The sequence below is a fragment of the Carassius auratus genome, unplaced genomic scaffold (assembly GCF_003368295.1).
Source record: "Carassius auratus strain Wakin unplaced genomic scaffold, ASM336829v1 scaf_tig00214201, whole genome shotgun sequence".
Taxonomy (NCBI): Eukaryota; Metazoa; Chordata; class Actinopteri; order Cypriniformes; family Cyprinidae; genus Carassius; species Carassius auratus.
In genome coordinates, this window is record NW_020527554.1 from 7698 (window position 1) to 24967 (window position 17270).

Consider the following 17270-nt stretch of genomic DNA (forward strand, 5'->3'; position numbering starts at 1 on the left):
TCTCCATGAAAATTTGCTTGCTTGTTAAGAGTCACATTTTACATGTTTTCACCAAGTTTCATAAAGTTTTGAGTTTTCGTTTAGGTTTTATATGCTTTTGGGTATTTTGGTCACGCCCCTTTTCTAATTTAGCCAGTTATGGCTAACCAAAGGACAAAATTCAACATTTTTTTGATAATTATTGATCTAGAGAGTCCAGAGAAAATTACTGCAGTGGTTTGGTTTCGATCGGGTAAAAAACCTGGGACTAGTTCGCAAAAGTAAGTTTTTAACATATTTGTGAATAACAATTGAAATATTTGATTGACATCTTAGCTCCTTGAGGCAAAGTTGTTCACAAAGAGGAGATCTATCATATGATATGAAGATTTAGTGTTTGTGTGAATGTATGAACATGTCCTACAAATTGTGATCATTTTCCATTGAAAATGTGTGTTTTTGAGGCTTTTTCAACTGTGATAGCGCCACCTATGATCCGATCTCCATGACACTTTGCATGCTTGTTAAGAGTAATGTGTTACATGTTTTCACCTAGTTTCATAAAGTTTTGAGTTTTCGTTTAGGTTTTATAGGCTTTGGGGTATGTTTGGCCACACCCCTTTTCTAAATTACCCATTTAAAGCTAACCAAAGGACAAAATTCAACATTTTTTTGATAATTATTGATCTAGAGAGTCCACAGAATATTACTGCAGTGGTTTGGTTCCGATCGGGCAAAAAACCTAGGACTAGTTCGCAAAAGTAGGTTTTAAACATATTTATGAATAACAATTGAACGATTTGATTGACAGCAATGGTTCTTGAGGCAAAGTTGTGCATTATGAGGAGATCTATCAAATGATATGCATATTGTGTTGATATGTGAAACACCACGTGATTACAGAGCCTTAAAACTCATTAGCGCCAACTAGTGGCCGATTTCTTTCAAAATTCTTACAGACCTTAAGGTTCATGAGTCGAAAGTACCCAGCGAGTATCGTTCCGATCAACATCCGTTAACCCTTTCAGATAGGTGCTTAAATTTGTTTGGCCAATGGCGGCCATGTTTTTTGAGATATGCAAATGTCCTCATAGGTACTTGTGCCCCTTCAGACCAAGACACTGCATACCAATTTTCAAGTCGATCGAGCCAACGGTTGCCTAGTTATAGCAATTTATGTGTTTTTTCTATCTTATAGCGCCCCCAAGTGGCAGAGATGCGCAATTTTTTTGATTTGTCCAAGGATTGAGCTCATACATATGTGTACCGAGTTTGGTGAAGATATCTCATTCTGTTCAAGAGTTATAGTCAAAATAGCATTTGGCTAACGTTAGCATAGACGCTTTTTTGTGTACTGTTTCGCGTAAGAATTGAAATTTCAACCTTTTTTTGATAATTATTGATATTGAGTGTCCAGGGAATATTTATGAAGTGGTTTGGTTCTGATTGGTTGAAAATCCTAGGACTAGTTCGCAAAAGTAGGTTTCGGATATAGCTCGATTTTGCGAGAAAACGGTGCGTCGTAGAGCAAAAAATGCAGCTGTGCACTTTTGTTCGGGCTAACCCAAGGATTGGAACGATGCCTTGTTTTTGAGTCTACGGCTAACGGTTTACGATCTGCGGCCAAAAATGTCCAAAATTTTTGTTTTTTGCGCTGTAGCGCCCCCGTTAGGCCGATTGGGCTGAGACTTTGATAAGTTCTCCCCAAAATGAGCTCTATGATCTGTCCAAATTTCAGCTCTCTAGGCCTTACGGTTTGGGCTGCACGTTCAGTTCTAGGGCGGAAGAATAATAATAATAATAAAAATCCTAACAATTACAAGAGGGTTTCAGCACTGCGTGCTTGAACCCCTAATAATAATAAAAATCCTAACAAATACAATAGGGTTTCAGCACTGCGTGCTTGAACCCCTAATAAAAATCCTAACAATTACAATAGGGTTTCAGCACTGCGTGCTTGAACCCCTAATAAAAATCCTAACAAATACAATAGGGTTTCAGCACTGCGTGCTTGAACCCCTAATAAAAATCCTAACAGATACAATAGGGTTTCAGCACTGCGTGCTTGAACCCCTAATAAAAATCCTAACAGATACAATAGGGTTTCAGCACTGCGTGCTTGAACCCCTAATTATTGCTAAATGCTAAACCGTTCTATTTTCACTCTGCATATGGAACCTGAAGATTTTTTTTTAAACCAAGAATGAACCGAAATGAAAATAATTTGAAAACATTGAGCATTTTATATATATATATATATATATATATATATATATATATATATATATATATATATATATGTGACCAATCACGGAAAGTAGGGACACAAGTCGGTTCTGGGGCATTTTGAGTTATTCACAGATTCTGACAGTGTAGTCTCCAAACTTTCTAACGATGTGTAACACATGGAAATCTGATAATATTTGGAGAAGTTGAGGCCATTTGAATGTAGGCACTCAAAACAGCTCAAAAGGGTGAAAAATGGCCTCTAAACATTGTGCAGTTCTCACCTGCTGGGAGTGACAATAGGGCTCATTTACATCTCATTTAGATAAGCCATACCCCCTGTAAAGCTCCCCCTGTAAAGCTGCATGGTTGCATAGCAACGACAGACACAACGGGAAAAATCGGACCGCATACTATTAATAATAAAGGAGAATGTGCATTGTAAATGTCAGTAATTTATCTTTTTTGACTTTTATAAAAATTATAGGTTCCTTGGTTGGCTCCTCTTAAAGATCACCCTTTACTTAAAGTGTTACGTGAGACTCTGGGAACAAGAGGTTTGGTTTCTAAATGATATAATTTTTTTCTGGAAAAAATGCATCCTCCTCTGACAGTAGACTATTCATGGCGGGACCTTTCCCCCAGTTTTATTTGGAACAGTGTTTGGGTCAGATCTATTTTCTTTCAACTCTATTCTACTGTTTCTATATATATATATATATATATATATATATATATATATATATATATAATTTTTTTTCTAACAATTCTAATAATCTGTAGTACTTATATTTGTGTATATTTTGAAGTATATTCTGTATGTTTGTTTATTATTTATTCATTATATATTATTTTTCTGTATCTTTGTTATTCCATTGATATAGTGCCCTATATATATTAATTTTTTATTTTTATTACTGATTATTTTCTTTCACTTTTATTTATTATTATTTGTATCTTTTTTTTCATACTGGGGTAATTGCTGATTGTCTTCGATATGTCATGTTTAAACGATGTTAAAACAATAAAAATTGTATTTAAAAAAAATAAACATTCTTATTGTCAGATGTACACAGTCCACCCGGGTCATTTATCTCAGGTTGAAAAATCTGTATAATAGGCATCTGTATTATTTTATGGTAAACAATTTACCTCAGAATCTCCAGCTGACAGTTTGGACTCTTCAGTCCATCAGAAAGAAGCTTCACTCCAGAATCCTCCAGGTCATTGTTGCTAAGCTCCAGCTCTCTCAGAAAGGAGTTTGACGACTGTAGAGCTGAAGACAAACTCTCACAAGACTGAGCAGTGAGATTACAGCTCTGTAACCTGTGTAGAAAACAAAAATAATAATACAAAACAAATAATGTCTTTATTTGGTACGGTTTATATTCTGGAGCACAGATAACTTGCAAAAACCATTGACTAGTAATGGAGTTAATGCAAAGCTATAACCATATATTATATATGATATATTCAGTGATTACTTTGAGAGTGTAAGGCTATCAAATAAAAGGCTTCTTTTACTTAATATTTTCATTTTGTTTTAATAATTAAACTCATCATAAAACATCAAACCTAGGTTTTTAATAGCCGGGTGTTCCTTTGTGACGATCGTTAGCTGAAGTGACCATGAACTTCAGTAGAGGGCACTCCAATCAGGACTCACTCAAGACCCATCATGAACTCCATTTCCCACAAGGCCTCATACCTGGGACTGATTGCAGTCACACCTGCACCTCATTTCCATACACATATAAGCTGCTCTCACACATGCACTCATTGCGAAGTCTTGTTTAGCCCTGTCAACATTTCAGAGCATTTTTCCCCTGTGTTTTGTTTTGCCGTGTTCAACCTTTATACTGTGTATTCCTACTCTGATTCTCTGCTTGTTTCTGGTTTCGATTCTGGTTATCCCTGACACACATGACGCCATTCCTGATTTCTGCCTGTCTGACCATTCTGTTTAATATATGCTGCAATTGGATCCGAACTTCTCTGACTCTTCATCGTTACAGAAGACTTTGACGCACCAGGATCCAGTAGCCTGGTATCCCTTCATCACCGAGCTATCAGTTCTGGTTTTCATGTCAGCCTCTCACCAATCCAGCCTAACCATGGATCCAGTCGACCAGCATATAATTTTTTTTTCTAACAATTCTAATAATCTGTAGTACTTATATTTGTGTATATTTTGAAGTATATTCTGTATGTTTGTTTATTATTTATTCATTATATATTATTTTTCTGTATCTTTGTTATCCCATTGATATAGTGCCCTATATATATTAATTTTTATTACTGATTATTTTCTTTCACTTTTATTTATTATTATTTGTATCTTTATTTTCATACTGGGGTAAGTGCTGATTGTCTTCGATATGTCATGTTTAAACGATGTTAAAACAATAAAAATTGTATTTAAAAAAAAAAAACATTCTTATTGTCAGATGTACACAGTCCACCCGGGTCATTTATCTCAGGTTGAAAAATCTGTATAATAGGCATCTGTATTATTTTATGGTAAACCATTTACCTCAGAATCTCCAGCTGACAGTTTGGACTCTTCAGTCCATCAGAAAGAAGCTTCACTCCAGAATCCTCCAGGTCATTGTTGCTCAGCTCCAGCTCTCTCAGAAAGGAGTTTGACGACTGTAGAGCTGAAGACAAACTCTCACAAGACTGAGCAGTGAGATTACAGCTCTGTAACCTGTGTAGAAAACAAAAATAATAATACAAAACAAATAATGTCTTCATTTGGTACGGTTTATATTCTGGAGCACAGATAACTTGCAAAAACCATTGACTAGTAATGCAGTTAATGCAAAGCTATAACCATATATTATATATGATATATTCAGTGATTACTTTGAGAGTGTAAGGCTATCAAATAAAAGGCTTCTTTTACTTAATATTTTCATTTTGTTTTAATAATTAAACTCATCATAAAACATCAAACCTAGGTTTTTAATAGCCGGGTGTTCCTTTGTGACGATCGTTAGCTGAAGTGACCATGAACTTCAGTAGAGGGCACTCCACTCAGGACTCACTCAAGACCCATCATGAACTCCATTTCCCACAAGGCCTCATACCTGGGACTGATTGCAGTCACACCTGCACCTCATTTCCATACACATATAAGCTGCTCTCACACATGCACTCATTGCGAAGTCTTGTTTAGCCCTGTCAACATTTCAGAGCATTTTTCCCCTGTGTTTTGTTTTCCCGTGTTCAACCTTTATACTGTGTATTCCTACTCTGATTCCCTGCTTGTTTCTGGTTTCGATTCTGGTTATCCCTGACACACATGACGCCATTCCTGATTTCTGCCTGTCTGACCATTCTGTTTAATAAATGCTGCAATTGGATCTGAACTTCTCTGACTCTTCATCGTTACAGAAGACTTTGACACACCAGGATCCAGTAGCCTGGTATCCCTTCATCACCGAGCTATCAGTTCCGGTTTTCATGTCAGCCTCTCACCAATCCAGCCTAACCATGGATCCAGTCGACCAGCTGTTAAGGCCCCGTCCACACGGATCCGGCGTTTTTGTAAGGTGAAACCGCTATTTTTTTAAACCGGGTCCCAGAGTGGATAAATTTGAAAACGCCGTCTTTTTTTGCGTTTTCGTCTGGACGGCTAATCCGTATATTTTCTGAAACGATGACGTCATCAGCCCACGTCTCTCCCCTAGTCAGACACCTCTACGTCACGTAACGGCAACAAAAACATGAACAAACACTGAACGATTGTCTTTTTATTAACTAACATTAACACAGATTAATAAATGTATTGTTCCATTAGATTAGATTAGATCAACCTTTATTTGTCTCACAGGTGAGAAATTTCAACATTTACAGCAGAAAGTGGATAGCATGAAATAAAATACAAAATGTAAAAAAAAAAATATATATATATATATATATATATATATATATATATATATATATATATATATATATATATATATATATAAAAACAGTGCAAGTGAATATGCATAGATGGCATTCTTTCCGTCTCTGAGTTGTGGTTTCTGTTTAGTACTTAACAGTGCTGATTATAAAGTCTCACAGCCGCAGGAAGAAAGGATCTCCTGAATCTCTCCTTCGCACAGCGTGGGTGTATCAGTCTGTCACTAAAGGAGCTGCTCAGTGATGTTAGTGTCCCATGAAGTGGGTGGGACGAGTTTTCTTCAACATGGATGAGAGCTTAGCTCTCACCCTCCTTTCTCCCACCACCTCCACTGGCTCAAGTGAGCAACCCAGGACAGAACCAGCCCTTCTAATCAGCCTGTTTAGCCTCTTCCTGTCTGCCACTGTAATGCTGCTACTCTTGCATACCATACCAAAAAAGATGGCTTTTCGCCACCACTGAGTCATAAAAGGTCCTTAGGAGTGAACCCTGTACTCCAAAAGACCTAAGTCTCTTGAGCAGGAACAGTCTCTTCTGGCCCTTCTTATAAAGGGCACTAACAGTATCTGTACAGTCCAATTTATTGTTTACCTGTTGATACCTATTGGAGTCCACAATCTCAATATCCACCCCCTGAATACTCACAGGTACCATGGAAACATGCTGTCTACTGCGAAAGTCCACCACTAGCTCCTTAGTCTTTGCTGCATTGATAAGAGAGTGGTTTATATTGCACCAGTCCACAAAGTCCTGATTCAGTTGTCTGTACACTCTGCCATCCCCATCAGAGATAAGACCAACGACAGCAGAGTCATCAGAAAACTTCTGGAGGTAGCAGTCTGAGGTGTTAGAGGTGAAGTCTGCAGTGTAGAGGGTGAAAAGGAATGGTGCCAATACTGTTCCTTGTGGTATCCCTGTGTTGCAGACCACTGTATCAGACTGACAGTCCTTAATCCTCACAAACTGTGGTCTACTGGTGAGGTAGTCCAGGATCCAGGTTGAGAGGTGAAGGTCTACTCCAGCATCCTCCAGCTTGTCTCTCAGCAGTGCAGGCTGGATGGTGTTAAAGGCACTGGAGAAATCATAAAACATGATCCTCACAGAGCTTCCAGCTTTTTCCAGATGAGAGAGTGATCTGTGAAGAAGGTAGATAAGAGCATCATCCACCCCAACACCAGGCCGGTAGGCAAACTGGAGCGGATCTATTGACGAGTTCACCAGGGGACGAAGATATCCTAGAACAAGTCTTTCAAATGTTTTCATCAGATGAGACGTCAAAGCCACCGGTCTGTAGCTGTTCATGTCTTTGGGGTGTGGCGTCTTAGGCACAGGAAACAGACATGATGTTTTCCACAACTGTGGTACTTGGCCTAGCCTCAAGCTCAGGTTGAACATGTACTGAAGAGTCTCACACAGCTGGTCAGCACAGGACCGAAGGAGCCTTGGACTGATTCCATCTGGTCCTGCTGCCTTCCTCATCTTCAGCCTCCTCAGCTCTCCTCTCACCTGGTTAACGATAAGAGACAGTTTAGTAGTTGGATGCTCAGGGCTTAGAATAGTTGTAATCGGGGGGATGAGATATGGAGAAGTAGGTGTACTAGAGATATAAAAGGGCTCTGAATCAAGTGTCAGCGATGGTAATGTACTCGTAAGGGGTGTCTGTAAAGTAGGAGGCACAGATGCCTGGTCGAATCTGTTAAAAAAGATATTAAGGTCATTCAGCCACTGATAGTCCACCTCAGGTTGAGGTGTGGTGACTTTATACCCAGAGATGGTATTCAGGCTCCTCCAGACACCTCTGACATCGTTATTTTGCAGCTGGTCCTCCATTTTCCTCTTGTAGCTGTATTTACCATCCCTGATCTTCTTCCTCAACTCCCTCTGCACAATTTTTAGCTCCTCTTTATTTCCTGACCTAAAAACCCTCTTCTTCTCCCTCAGGAGCACTTTTATATCCGGAGTAATCCACGGCTTGTTATTGGAAAAACACCGTATGGTTTGGTTGGGTACAGTGTTTTCCACACAAAAGTTAATATAGTCTGTGATGCAGTGTGTCAAACTATTGATATCCTCCCCGTGATCATTTACCAGGACATCCCATATGGTCTTTTCAAAACAGTCCCTCAAGGCTTCCTCCGCCTCCTCTGACCATTTTCTCACTGTGTGGGTCACAGCTGGCTGCCTGCATACCAGAGGTTTATACACAGGCATGAGGTGCACCAGGTTGTGATCAGATCTTCCCAGGGGGGGAAGAGGAGCAGAAGTGTATGCATCCTTAGTGTTTGCATACAATAAGTCAAGAGTTTTATTGCCCCTGGTATGACAAGTAATATACTGCTTAAAAGTGGGCAGAATAGAGGACAGGGAGGCATGATTAAAATCACCAGAGATAAGGAGGAAAGCATTTGGGTGCTGTGTCTGCAGTCTGCTGGTAACATTATGGATATATTCACATGCAGCATTTGCATCAGCGGATGGAGGCACATACACAGCTAACACGATAACATGTGTAAACTCCCTCGGCAAATAGCCAGGTCGCATGCTAACTGCTAACAGCTCTATATCCTTATCACAGTATTGTTCTTTAACAGTGATGTGACCTTGATTACACCATCTATTGTTCACAAACACTATCAGCCCTCCTCCTTTCCTTTTACCGCTCTCCCTCGTCCTGTCAGCCCGTCTCATCTGAAAGCTGCCCAGCATGATGCTTGTGTCCGGAGTTTGCTCCGTTAGCCATGTTTCCGTAAACACCATGACGCTGCTCTCTCTGTACTCCATGTTCGTTTGTGTACCAAGCGCAAGGTTTATGAGCATAGTCCAAGTCTTCTTCTCTGTTTTTAGTGTATCTCTGTGGCAGAATTACAGCGCCACATACTGGTCTGGCATGTATACTACATCATTTTGCGGTTTCGTGTGGACGCGGATATTTCTTGAGACGAGGGAAAAAAAGATCGGATTGGGGTAAGCTCCGGCTCTGTGTGGACGGGGCCTAAATCTTCGGCAAGGAAATCAATCTATTGAGGTCTATGTTCAGCAGGTCTGTGAGCTAGTATGTCTAGTTCCTCTAAATGTTGAAAGCTTTGTTTAAGGACTTATTTCATTTTGGACTCCGTGAATCAAGTAAATCATGGTTACCTAGAGGGGAATTTAATGGACGTCTAAGGGACATCATAGAATATGCTCTTTTGTTGTGTGGTTCTTCGTTCAGTGTTGGCGAGGCAGAGGACATTGTTAAAATCCCAGAGCCACTACATAAGATGGCCACCAGCCCAGCGCCACTGCACAAGATGGCCGCCAGTCCGGCGCCACTGCACAAGATGGCTGCTAGCCCGGCACCACTGCACAAGATGGCCGCTAGCCCGGCACCATTGCACAAGATGGCCGCCAGACCAGTTGGTCTTCCAGAGTCAAGTCAGGTCCCTGTTGATTTTCCAGAGTCTAGTTAGGTCACTGTTGACCGTCCAGAGTTAGGTCAAGTCACCATTAACCTCCATGAGTTAAGTCAAGCCACAGTTGATCTTCATGAACTAAGTCAAGCCACAGTTGATCTTCATGAGCAAAGTCAAGTCACCAACCATCTTCATGAGCAAAGTCAAGTCACCAACGATCTTCATGAACAGTCAAGTCACCAATGATCTTCATGAGTCAAGTCACCATTAACCTTTGTGAGTTAAGTCAGATCACAGTTGTTCTTCATGAACCAAGTCAAGCCACAGTTGATCTTCATGAACTAAGTCAAGTCACAGTTGATCTTCCTGAACCCAGTCAAAATACCACGGATCTACCAGAGCTTTATCATGTCTCTGCTGAACTACCAGAGCTTTATCACATCTCAGCTGAACTTACAGAGCCTCGTCACGTCTCAGCTGAACTTCCAGAGCCTCGTCACGTCTCAGCTGAACTTCCAAAACTTCGTCACGTCTCTACTGAACTCCCAGAGGCTCGTCACGTCTCAGCTGAACTCCCAGAGCCTTGTTACGTCTCGCCTGCACTTCCAGAGCCTTGTCACGTCTCAGCCGAATTTCAAGAACTCTCGTCCTATACTGTCACGGCTATGGAGGCCGTTTGGGAACTCCCTAACCACCTCATCACGGCTACAGAGGCCACCATTAACCTGTTTATGTTCTTTGTTTCAGTCCTACCTGATCAGACTTGCTCTCCTGCTCCATCGACTACATGGTGGGGGTCCTCTGCTCCGCCCTGGTGGGTTTCTATCTCGTCTGCTCCGCTGTGGTGGTCCTCTGCTCCGCTCTGGTGGGCTCCCACGCCACCTGCTCTGCCTTTGTGGACCCGTTTTCGAGTTAAGCCCACGGTGGGCCCCTGTTCCTGAGTTAAGCCCATATGTCACGATCATTAGCTGGAGTGCCCATGAGCTTCAGTAGAGGGCACTCCACTCAAGACTCACTCAAGACCCATCATGAACTCCATTTCCCACAAGGCCTCATACCTGGGACTGATTGCAGTCACACCTGCACCTCATTTCCATACACATATAAGCTGCTCTCACACACAAACTCATTGCGAAGTCTTGTTTAGCCCCGTCTAACATTTCAGAGCATTTTTCCCTGTGTTTTGTTATTCCCGTGTTTTTGTTATTCCCACCATTTGCCTCATACAGTGCAACACATGTCTTTCATAGAGTTTATCAGGTTGTTGATTGTGGTCCTGTGGAATGTTAGTCCACTCCTCTTCAATGGCTGTGCGAAGTTGCTGGAATTGGAACACACTGTCATATACTACGATCCAGAGCATCCCAAACAAGCTCAATGGGTGACATGTCCGGTGAGTATGCTGGCCATCCAAGAACTAGGATGTTTTCAGCTTCCAGGAATTGTGTACAGATCCTTGCAACATGGGGCCGTACATTATCATGCTGCAACATGAGGTTGATGGTCATGGATAAATGGCACAACAATGGGCCTCAGGATCTCGTCTCGATATCTCTGTGCAATCAAAATAACATCAATAAAATGCATCTGTGTTCATTGTCCATAACATATGCCTGCCCATACCATAACCCCACCGCCATCATGGGCCACTCGATCCACAACGTTGACACCAGCAAACCGCTCACCCACACAATGCCATACACACTGTCTTCCATCTGCCCTGTAAAGTGAAAAGCGGGATTCATCCGTGAAGAGAACACCTCTCCAAAGGGCCAGACGCCATTGAATGTGAGCATTTGCCCATTTAAGTCAGTTACGATGACGAACTGCAGTTAGGTCGAGACCCCGATGAGGATGATGAGCATGCACATGAGCTTCCCTGAGATGGTTTCTGATAGTTTGTGCAGAAATTCTTTGGTTATGTAAACCGATTGTTGGTACAGCTGTCTGGGTGGCTGGTTTATTGTGGCCAGTTTAACCCTTAAGGCACCAGGGTTTTTTGAAAAAAAAAAAATTATTTTGACATCAAGATTTCAAAAGCTTGTGGCTTGAAAGGGCTTAAAGACAGAGATCTACTGTAAATTAGAAAAATGTTTGGCATATTTGAAAGTTTATGTGGGGTGTAAATATACTAATCTAATTTACATATTATGACGTCACCAGGGGCGGCTATCTCGAATTTCATAATATTCAGGAAATATTAGATATTGAAATGATGTTTGAACATATTTGCATGTTTTTGTGTGTGTGTGTCTTTTTATCCTCATTCCAAATTATCAGAAAAGAGGAAGCCAACAATAAAACAGGAGAAAGTACTAAATTATTACTATATTACTACACTATATAGTAGTAAAACACATGTGAACAGTAGCCTACTTTTTCATCAGTTCATCAGTAATATTCAGGAAATAATAGATATTGAATGGATGTTTGAACTTATTTGCAAGTTTTTTTTTTGTATTTGATTGTTTGTTTTTTTGTTTAGTTTTTTTGTCTTTTTTTTCTCATTCCAAATGATCAGGGAAAAAAAATTTGAAAAGTAGTACATTATTACTATATTACTGTGCCATAGTAAATTACATGTGCCTATTTTTTGATCAGTTGACCAGCTGAGCTGCCCAATCAGGTATCTATGTGACACAGTTCGTAGTTCTTGAGAGTATGGTTCCTATCATTCAATGCATGACACAGCGCAGAGCGCACCTTCTCCACACTGACTGCACCTGTACTGTCTGGCGGACGCGCGTTAGAGCGTGCACGATTATGGTGGGTGGAATGTGACAGGATTACCTGCCGAAGTCGACAGTCGTGTACTTTTACGTGTGAGAAGGGTACTTCGCCTCAACTGATGTCGCCTCAAATGACGCGTGATAAGTACGTCGCCTCAACTGACGTCTGCCAAAAAAATAAAAATAAAAAAATCTCTGCATTACACTAACCCTCTAAATAATACATCATCATCGGAGGTGTAATTTTACCAAGTAATAAAATGAAAGTGAACATGTTTTTCTATAATCCAGTTATAATAAGTAATATCTGAAGTATACTTTCATGCATATAGTAATGTATTTGATTTTACTTAAGGGATGTATTTGTATTTTACTTAAAGGATAGTTCACCAAAGTCAAGAACTTCATAATAAAGTTATCACTGAGAAATTATTTACTCATTTTCATGTCTTTCCAAACCTGCAGGATTTTATTTCTTCTGTGGGACATACAAGTTATTCTAAGACTTTCCTATAATCCAATATTTTTTCCATGTCCCTCAAACATATGATTTTTGGCTTCCGATAAGTATACAATGGCTCATTTCACTGAATATTACAAAAAACTATCATGACTAATATTTATAAAACATATCATATATGTATTCATAAAAAAAAGAGATAACATGATAAACAGCCAAGTATGACCCATACTCAGAATTCGTGCTCTGCATTTAACCCATCCAAAGTGGACAGTGAACACACACCCGGAGAAGTGCCACTTTGTCACTTTAGTAGTTTATCAATTTATTTTTTCCCCCTTTTTAATTTGTTGACTTCTGCTGTTTTCAGATTTCATTACTTAAACATTGTTCGTACTCTGCTTGCTCATGGAATAAAGCAAAGTATAAAAAATTGACACTGCTTTATTTAATATTGTGGGAAGAGGTCTTAAAGCCATCACAATTCTCTGAATCATAATTTTGGATATAATTTATAGAGAAATCTATAAATGAAAAAAAAATAAAAATACTAAGAATAAAAATCAAAGTATACTTTCATATTATGATCCAACTGTTTTGATGACATAAAAACAAAATAGACATTTTTTTTTAATGGTTATTAAATATTTAAACTTGAGGAAAAGTCACAACAAGAAAACCATGTGATGTTCAATCATTTAACAACAAATATATTATCAGTTGGAGTTTTTGTAAATGTTTTACAATACAATCTTTAATCTTTAACTGTTATTTAATTAACAAAAGTACAAATAAAATAATTTAAAAGATTAAATATATTTTGTAAATATAAACACATTTTAATTTTGATGGCTGCAAAAATAATAATAATAATAATAATAAAATGAAAGTGAAAGAACACCTCCTGCATGAAAAATAATCAAATTAGTAAGTAACCCCTGAATGAAATAACCAAAATTTATTTAAAAGCTTTGAATATCTCAGCTCTAATGAATGTAAGTAATATTATTTTTGGGCTTTATTTTTTTTGCTCATAACTTTATAAAACATAAAACAAAAATAAATACCATTATTTAGATTCTCCTGATTAAAAAGAGCCCCAAATCACTATAATCCGTCATTATCTAAAGATATTCCTCATGAAGTTATAACACGCATTAAACTACACAGGAGCTTGGCAAAAAAAAAAAAAAAAACAAACATCAAAGATATCTGTAATGGCGATTTCGTTCGTAACCTCATGAAATATCATATATCATAGAAAAAGGCATGTCATTATTTGCAGAAAATCCATCATTTAGATCCTAAGATATCTCTCATAAAGCTATAATACATAAAAATTAAATATGACATGGAGCTGAGCAAAATATTAATTAATTAATTAAATAATATATATATATATTAAAAAAATCAGAGGTTGCACTCTTGCCAAACCATGCATAGATCTTGAAAAATGACACATTCTTTTCAGAAAATTCTTCTGATTAATAAAACAAAATTTACCATAATCAGTCGATCAGATTGATAGATAGATATTCCTCATAAAGCACAACACATTAAATCAGACAGGGTCACAGGGACACATATGATGCAGCAAAGAAAAAAAGGCCCAATGCTACAAGTTTTTATTCGTAACTTCTCGAAACATGCTCATAATTGGATGTCATTATTTTCAGGAAATTCTCCTTATTAAAAAGAGTTTACCATAATCTGTCATAGATCTAAAGATATTCATCATCTAATTATAAACTCCAAGTGTGCACATTGTGTAACTTTCTTGTGGATTTTTATGCTGGTCATTTCATAACACATGCTCTGATTGTGGAAAATGTCATATCATTATTTACAGCAGATTCTCACAATTGAAATAAGTCTAAAATCAAAACAACCCATTTCGTCTTTCGTGTGAATAATAATACTTAAACCCATGAATTAAAGAAATCAGTTGGAAATATCATTTGAACACTTGGCAAGCAGAATATAAAACCTAGAATGTTTCTGTATTTGATCTTTTATATAACTTATATAACTATATATAATTAAAGCATACAGCTCAGTTAGTCGTTGTCATATGTCATTTGAAAGGTCTCATAGTAAAATAAAACAAGTGTAATTATTTAGGACTTTGACTAAACTTGAAATTCAAAACAAAAGTTTCTAAACTGTCAAGGACTAAGAGAAAGGCTACCTTGGTCCCAAATGCTGTAACTTTTGATTACTTCATGATATCACCATAAAATGTAATTCACATACATGAATGAATCATGTAGAACATCACCAAAAATGAAATTTTCTCCTACCTTATTTCAGACAGGAACCACTTTGGAAAGTTTACTTGAGTATATTGAACACAATTTATCTTTGGCGGTATGGTTCCTTATGGGGGTTCTTGCGCCCAGAATAACTGAACATACAAGAGCTTTAACATTAACCCCCTGGAACCATGAATTTAGATATACATAATAATTAAGACTTTTAATAAGTCTTTAAAGCAAACAGTGATAATCATGTGGATGTGGCAGTGGGACGTCTATCCTGTAGCCTGGTTATGAAGATGGGTGTCTCTCTGCAATGAGGTCCATGCCAGCTAAGATTTTGGAAGCCTTAGTGATCTGAAACAAAGAAGACGCCAGCCAGAAGGTGCGCAGTAGTGTGCTCATGCTCATAATGGGGAGGGAGGGAGGGTTGAGAGCCGTTGAGCAGACTTACCGAGCAGTAGAGCCACGTATATATATGTCCCGTGTCTAATAGGAGAGAGGTGGTGATTGGAGCGATTTGACAGCTGACCGCATCAGCTGTTCACAGCCTTGCCTTCATGGCCTGACTGAACTAACGCTGCGCTTGATTTATATTGAGATAAATATAAGAGAGATATAAAAAAATATCCCTTGACCACGCAAATTTCTCTTACATTTTATTACATCTATTTCTCCACATGAGAATATTCAGAGGGCAAAGATTTTTTCCCCTAAAAATATAGAAAGATTTCTATCAAATGATACCATCCTTTTGACTCTCCTTGCTACAGTTTTTGAGTCATTATTTTTGTGTATGTCAAAGCAAAAACAATACCTTCACTGAGGTGAAGCCTCAGGGCTTAAAGGGTTCAAACTGTCTATAATCAGAGTAAATTGGTAATAGGTCAGGGTATTAGGTTTGACTCATCAGAAAGCTATACATCAATTCTGTGCAGTGATGCCACGGATTCTCTCAGATAGTCCAGAGACAATGGAAATGTGTGATGTGCTCAGATGAGTCCACTGGGAAAAACAGATGAGTTCTCAGTCCCAAAGACCAATGGGCCATCCAGACTTTTACCAGTGACAGATGCAAAAGCAAACATTTGTTATTGGATGGGGGTTCATCAGAGCAAGGGGAATGGGTGACTGGCATGTGTGAGGGTACACTGACATGGAGGCATTACCATGTCATTATTGTACAGAGACATATACTGCCATCAAGATGACATCTTTCAAGAGAAGTCCATGGTTATTAGACAAAGACAACGCCAAGCTCTCATTCTGTCCTTCTCTCATTCATGTGCTACAACAGCATGGTTTCGTAGAGACAGAGTGAATGTGCTAGATCAGTCCAGATCTGTCTCCTATGTTGAACATCATGAACCCTAACCCATCATGAAAAGGACATCCAGGCAATGATGACCACAGACTGATGAGCAGCTGAAGTCTTATAAAAAAAAACTATTAGTATCTTCAATTGATTTTATTGCATTTTAAAAATCTTTTTCTGATTTGGGGTTGTATTTAATCCTTTCTTGATGTTTTATGTCTTATTGATGTCTATAAAAGTTAATGTAATGATAAATATAAGATTCAAAGATTTATATGTACTGTAATTATATAAAACTATACTGTCAGCGCACCATAGTTATGCAAATGAAGTAGATCATCGCGTTTGATTCAATTCATAAGGAATTAAAACTTCTGCGAAGCACATTTGGGTTAAAATCAATCCCATGGCGCCATCTAGTGGACAACATTAATATCACAGCCTTAGCGTCCCAAATATATAAATTAATAAACCTAAGCATGTTTGCTTAGAAAGACTTTGTTCTCGACGCATTTAATGTTAAAGATCGAATGTCTAATGAATATCTATTATAATACAACTTTATTTCTGTTAAAATTACACTCTTCTATGTCCAAGAATCACAAGGGAAACAACAAAGAAATGTAATTCAAGCAGAAATCATGCATTTCCTCCTCATTTTTGTCCCTCCTTTTTGTAGCATCCAAGCAAACTGAACATTAAATGTGCTGTACTTCAACACCAACTTAACAGATAAACAGAATTTATCAAACACAAAATAGACTTCATGCCAGTAATTATTATGCACTATTACCAAGTTGGGAAATATCTAAATAACAACCTATTACAAATGCATTTTACTGTAATGCAAACTTTACATTTCGTGTAAAGCGACGTATATTGAGACGATGTATATATCAGGTGTCTTGTGAGGCGGCGTATATATCAGCCGTCTTTTGAGGCGGACGTATATTGAGACGGCGTATATATCAGGCGTCATCTAAGGCAACGTAGCTAGTTCAGAC

General features: G+C 38.4%; 1 protein-coding gene across 1 annotated transcript; it reads right to left on the minus strand.

The window, feature by feature from the left end:
- Nucleotides 1–3142: 3142 nt before the first annotated feature.
- On the minus strand, nucleotides 3143–5500 carry LOC113091486 (ribonuclease inhibitor-like). The gene is made up of 2 exons (XM_026257049.1): nucleotides 4739–5500; nucleotides 3143–3531 (listed from the first exon to the last, which is right to left on the minus strand). Exons 1-2 carry the CDS (start codon nucleotides 4957–4959, stop codon nucleotides 3354–3356), a joined length of 399 nt encoding a protein of 132 aa, XP_026112834.1. The 5' UTR covers nucleotides 4960–5500; the 3' UTR covers nucleotides 3143–3353.
- Nucleotides 5501–17270: the final 11770 nt, after the last annotated feature.

Bases quoted from the DNA above. Each gene is read 5' to 3' on its own strand.
- LOC113091486 (XM_026257049.1), bottom strand. From the start codon at position 4,959: ATGAAGACATTATTTGTTTTGTATTATTATTTTTGTTTTCTACACAGG. The intron at 3,532-4,738 runs GTAAATGGTTTA...TTTTCTACACAG, and splicing joins TGTCAGCTGGAGATTCTGAG to GTTACAGAGCTGTAATCTCA.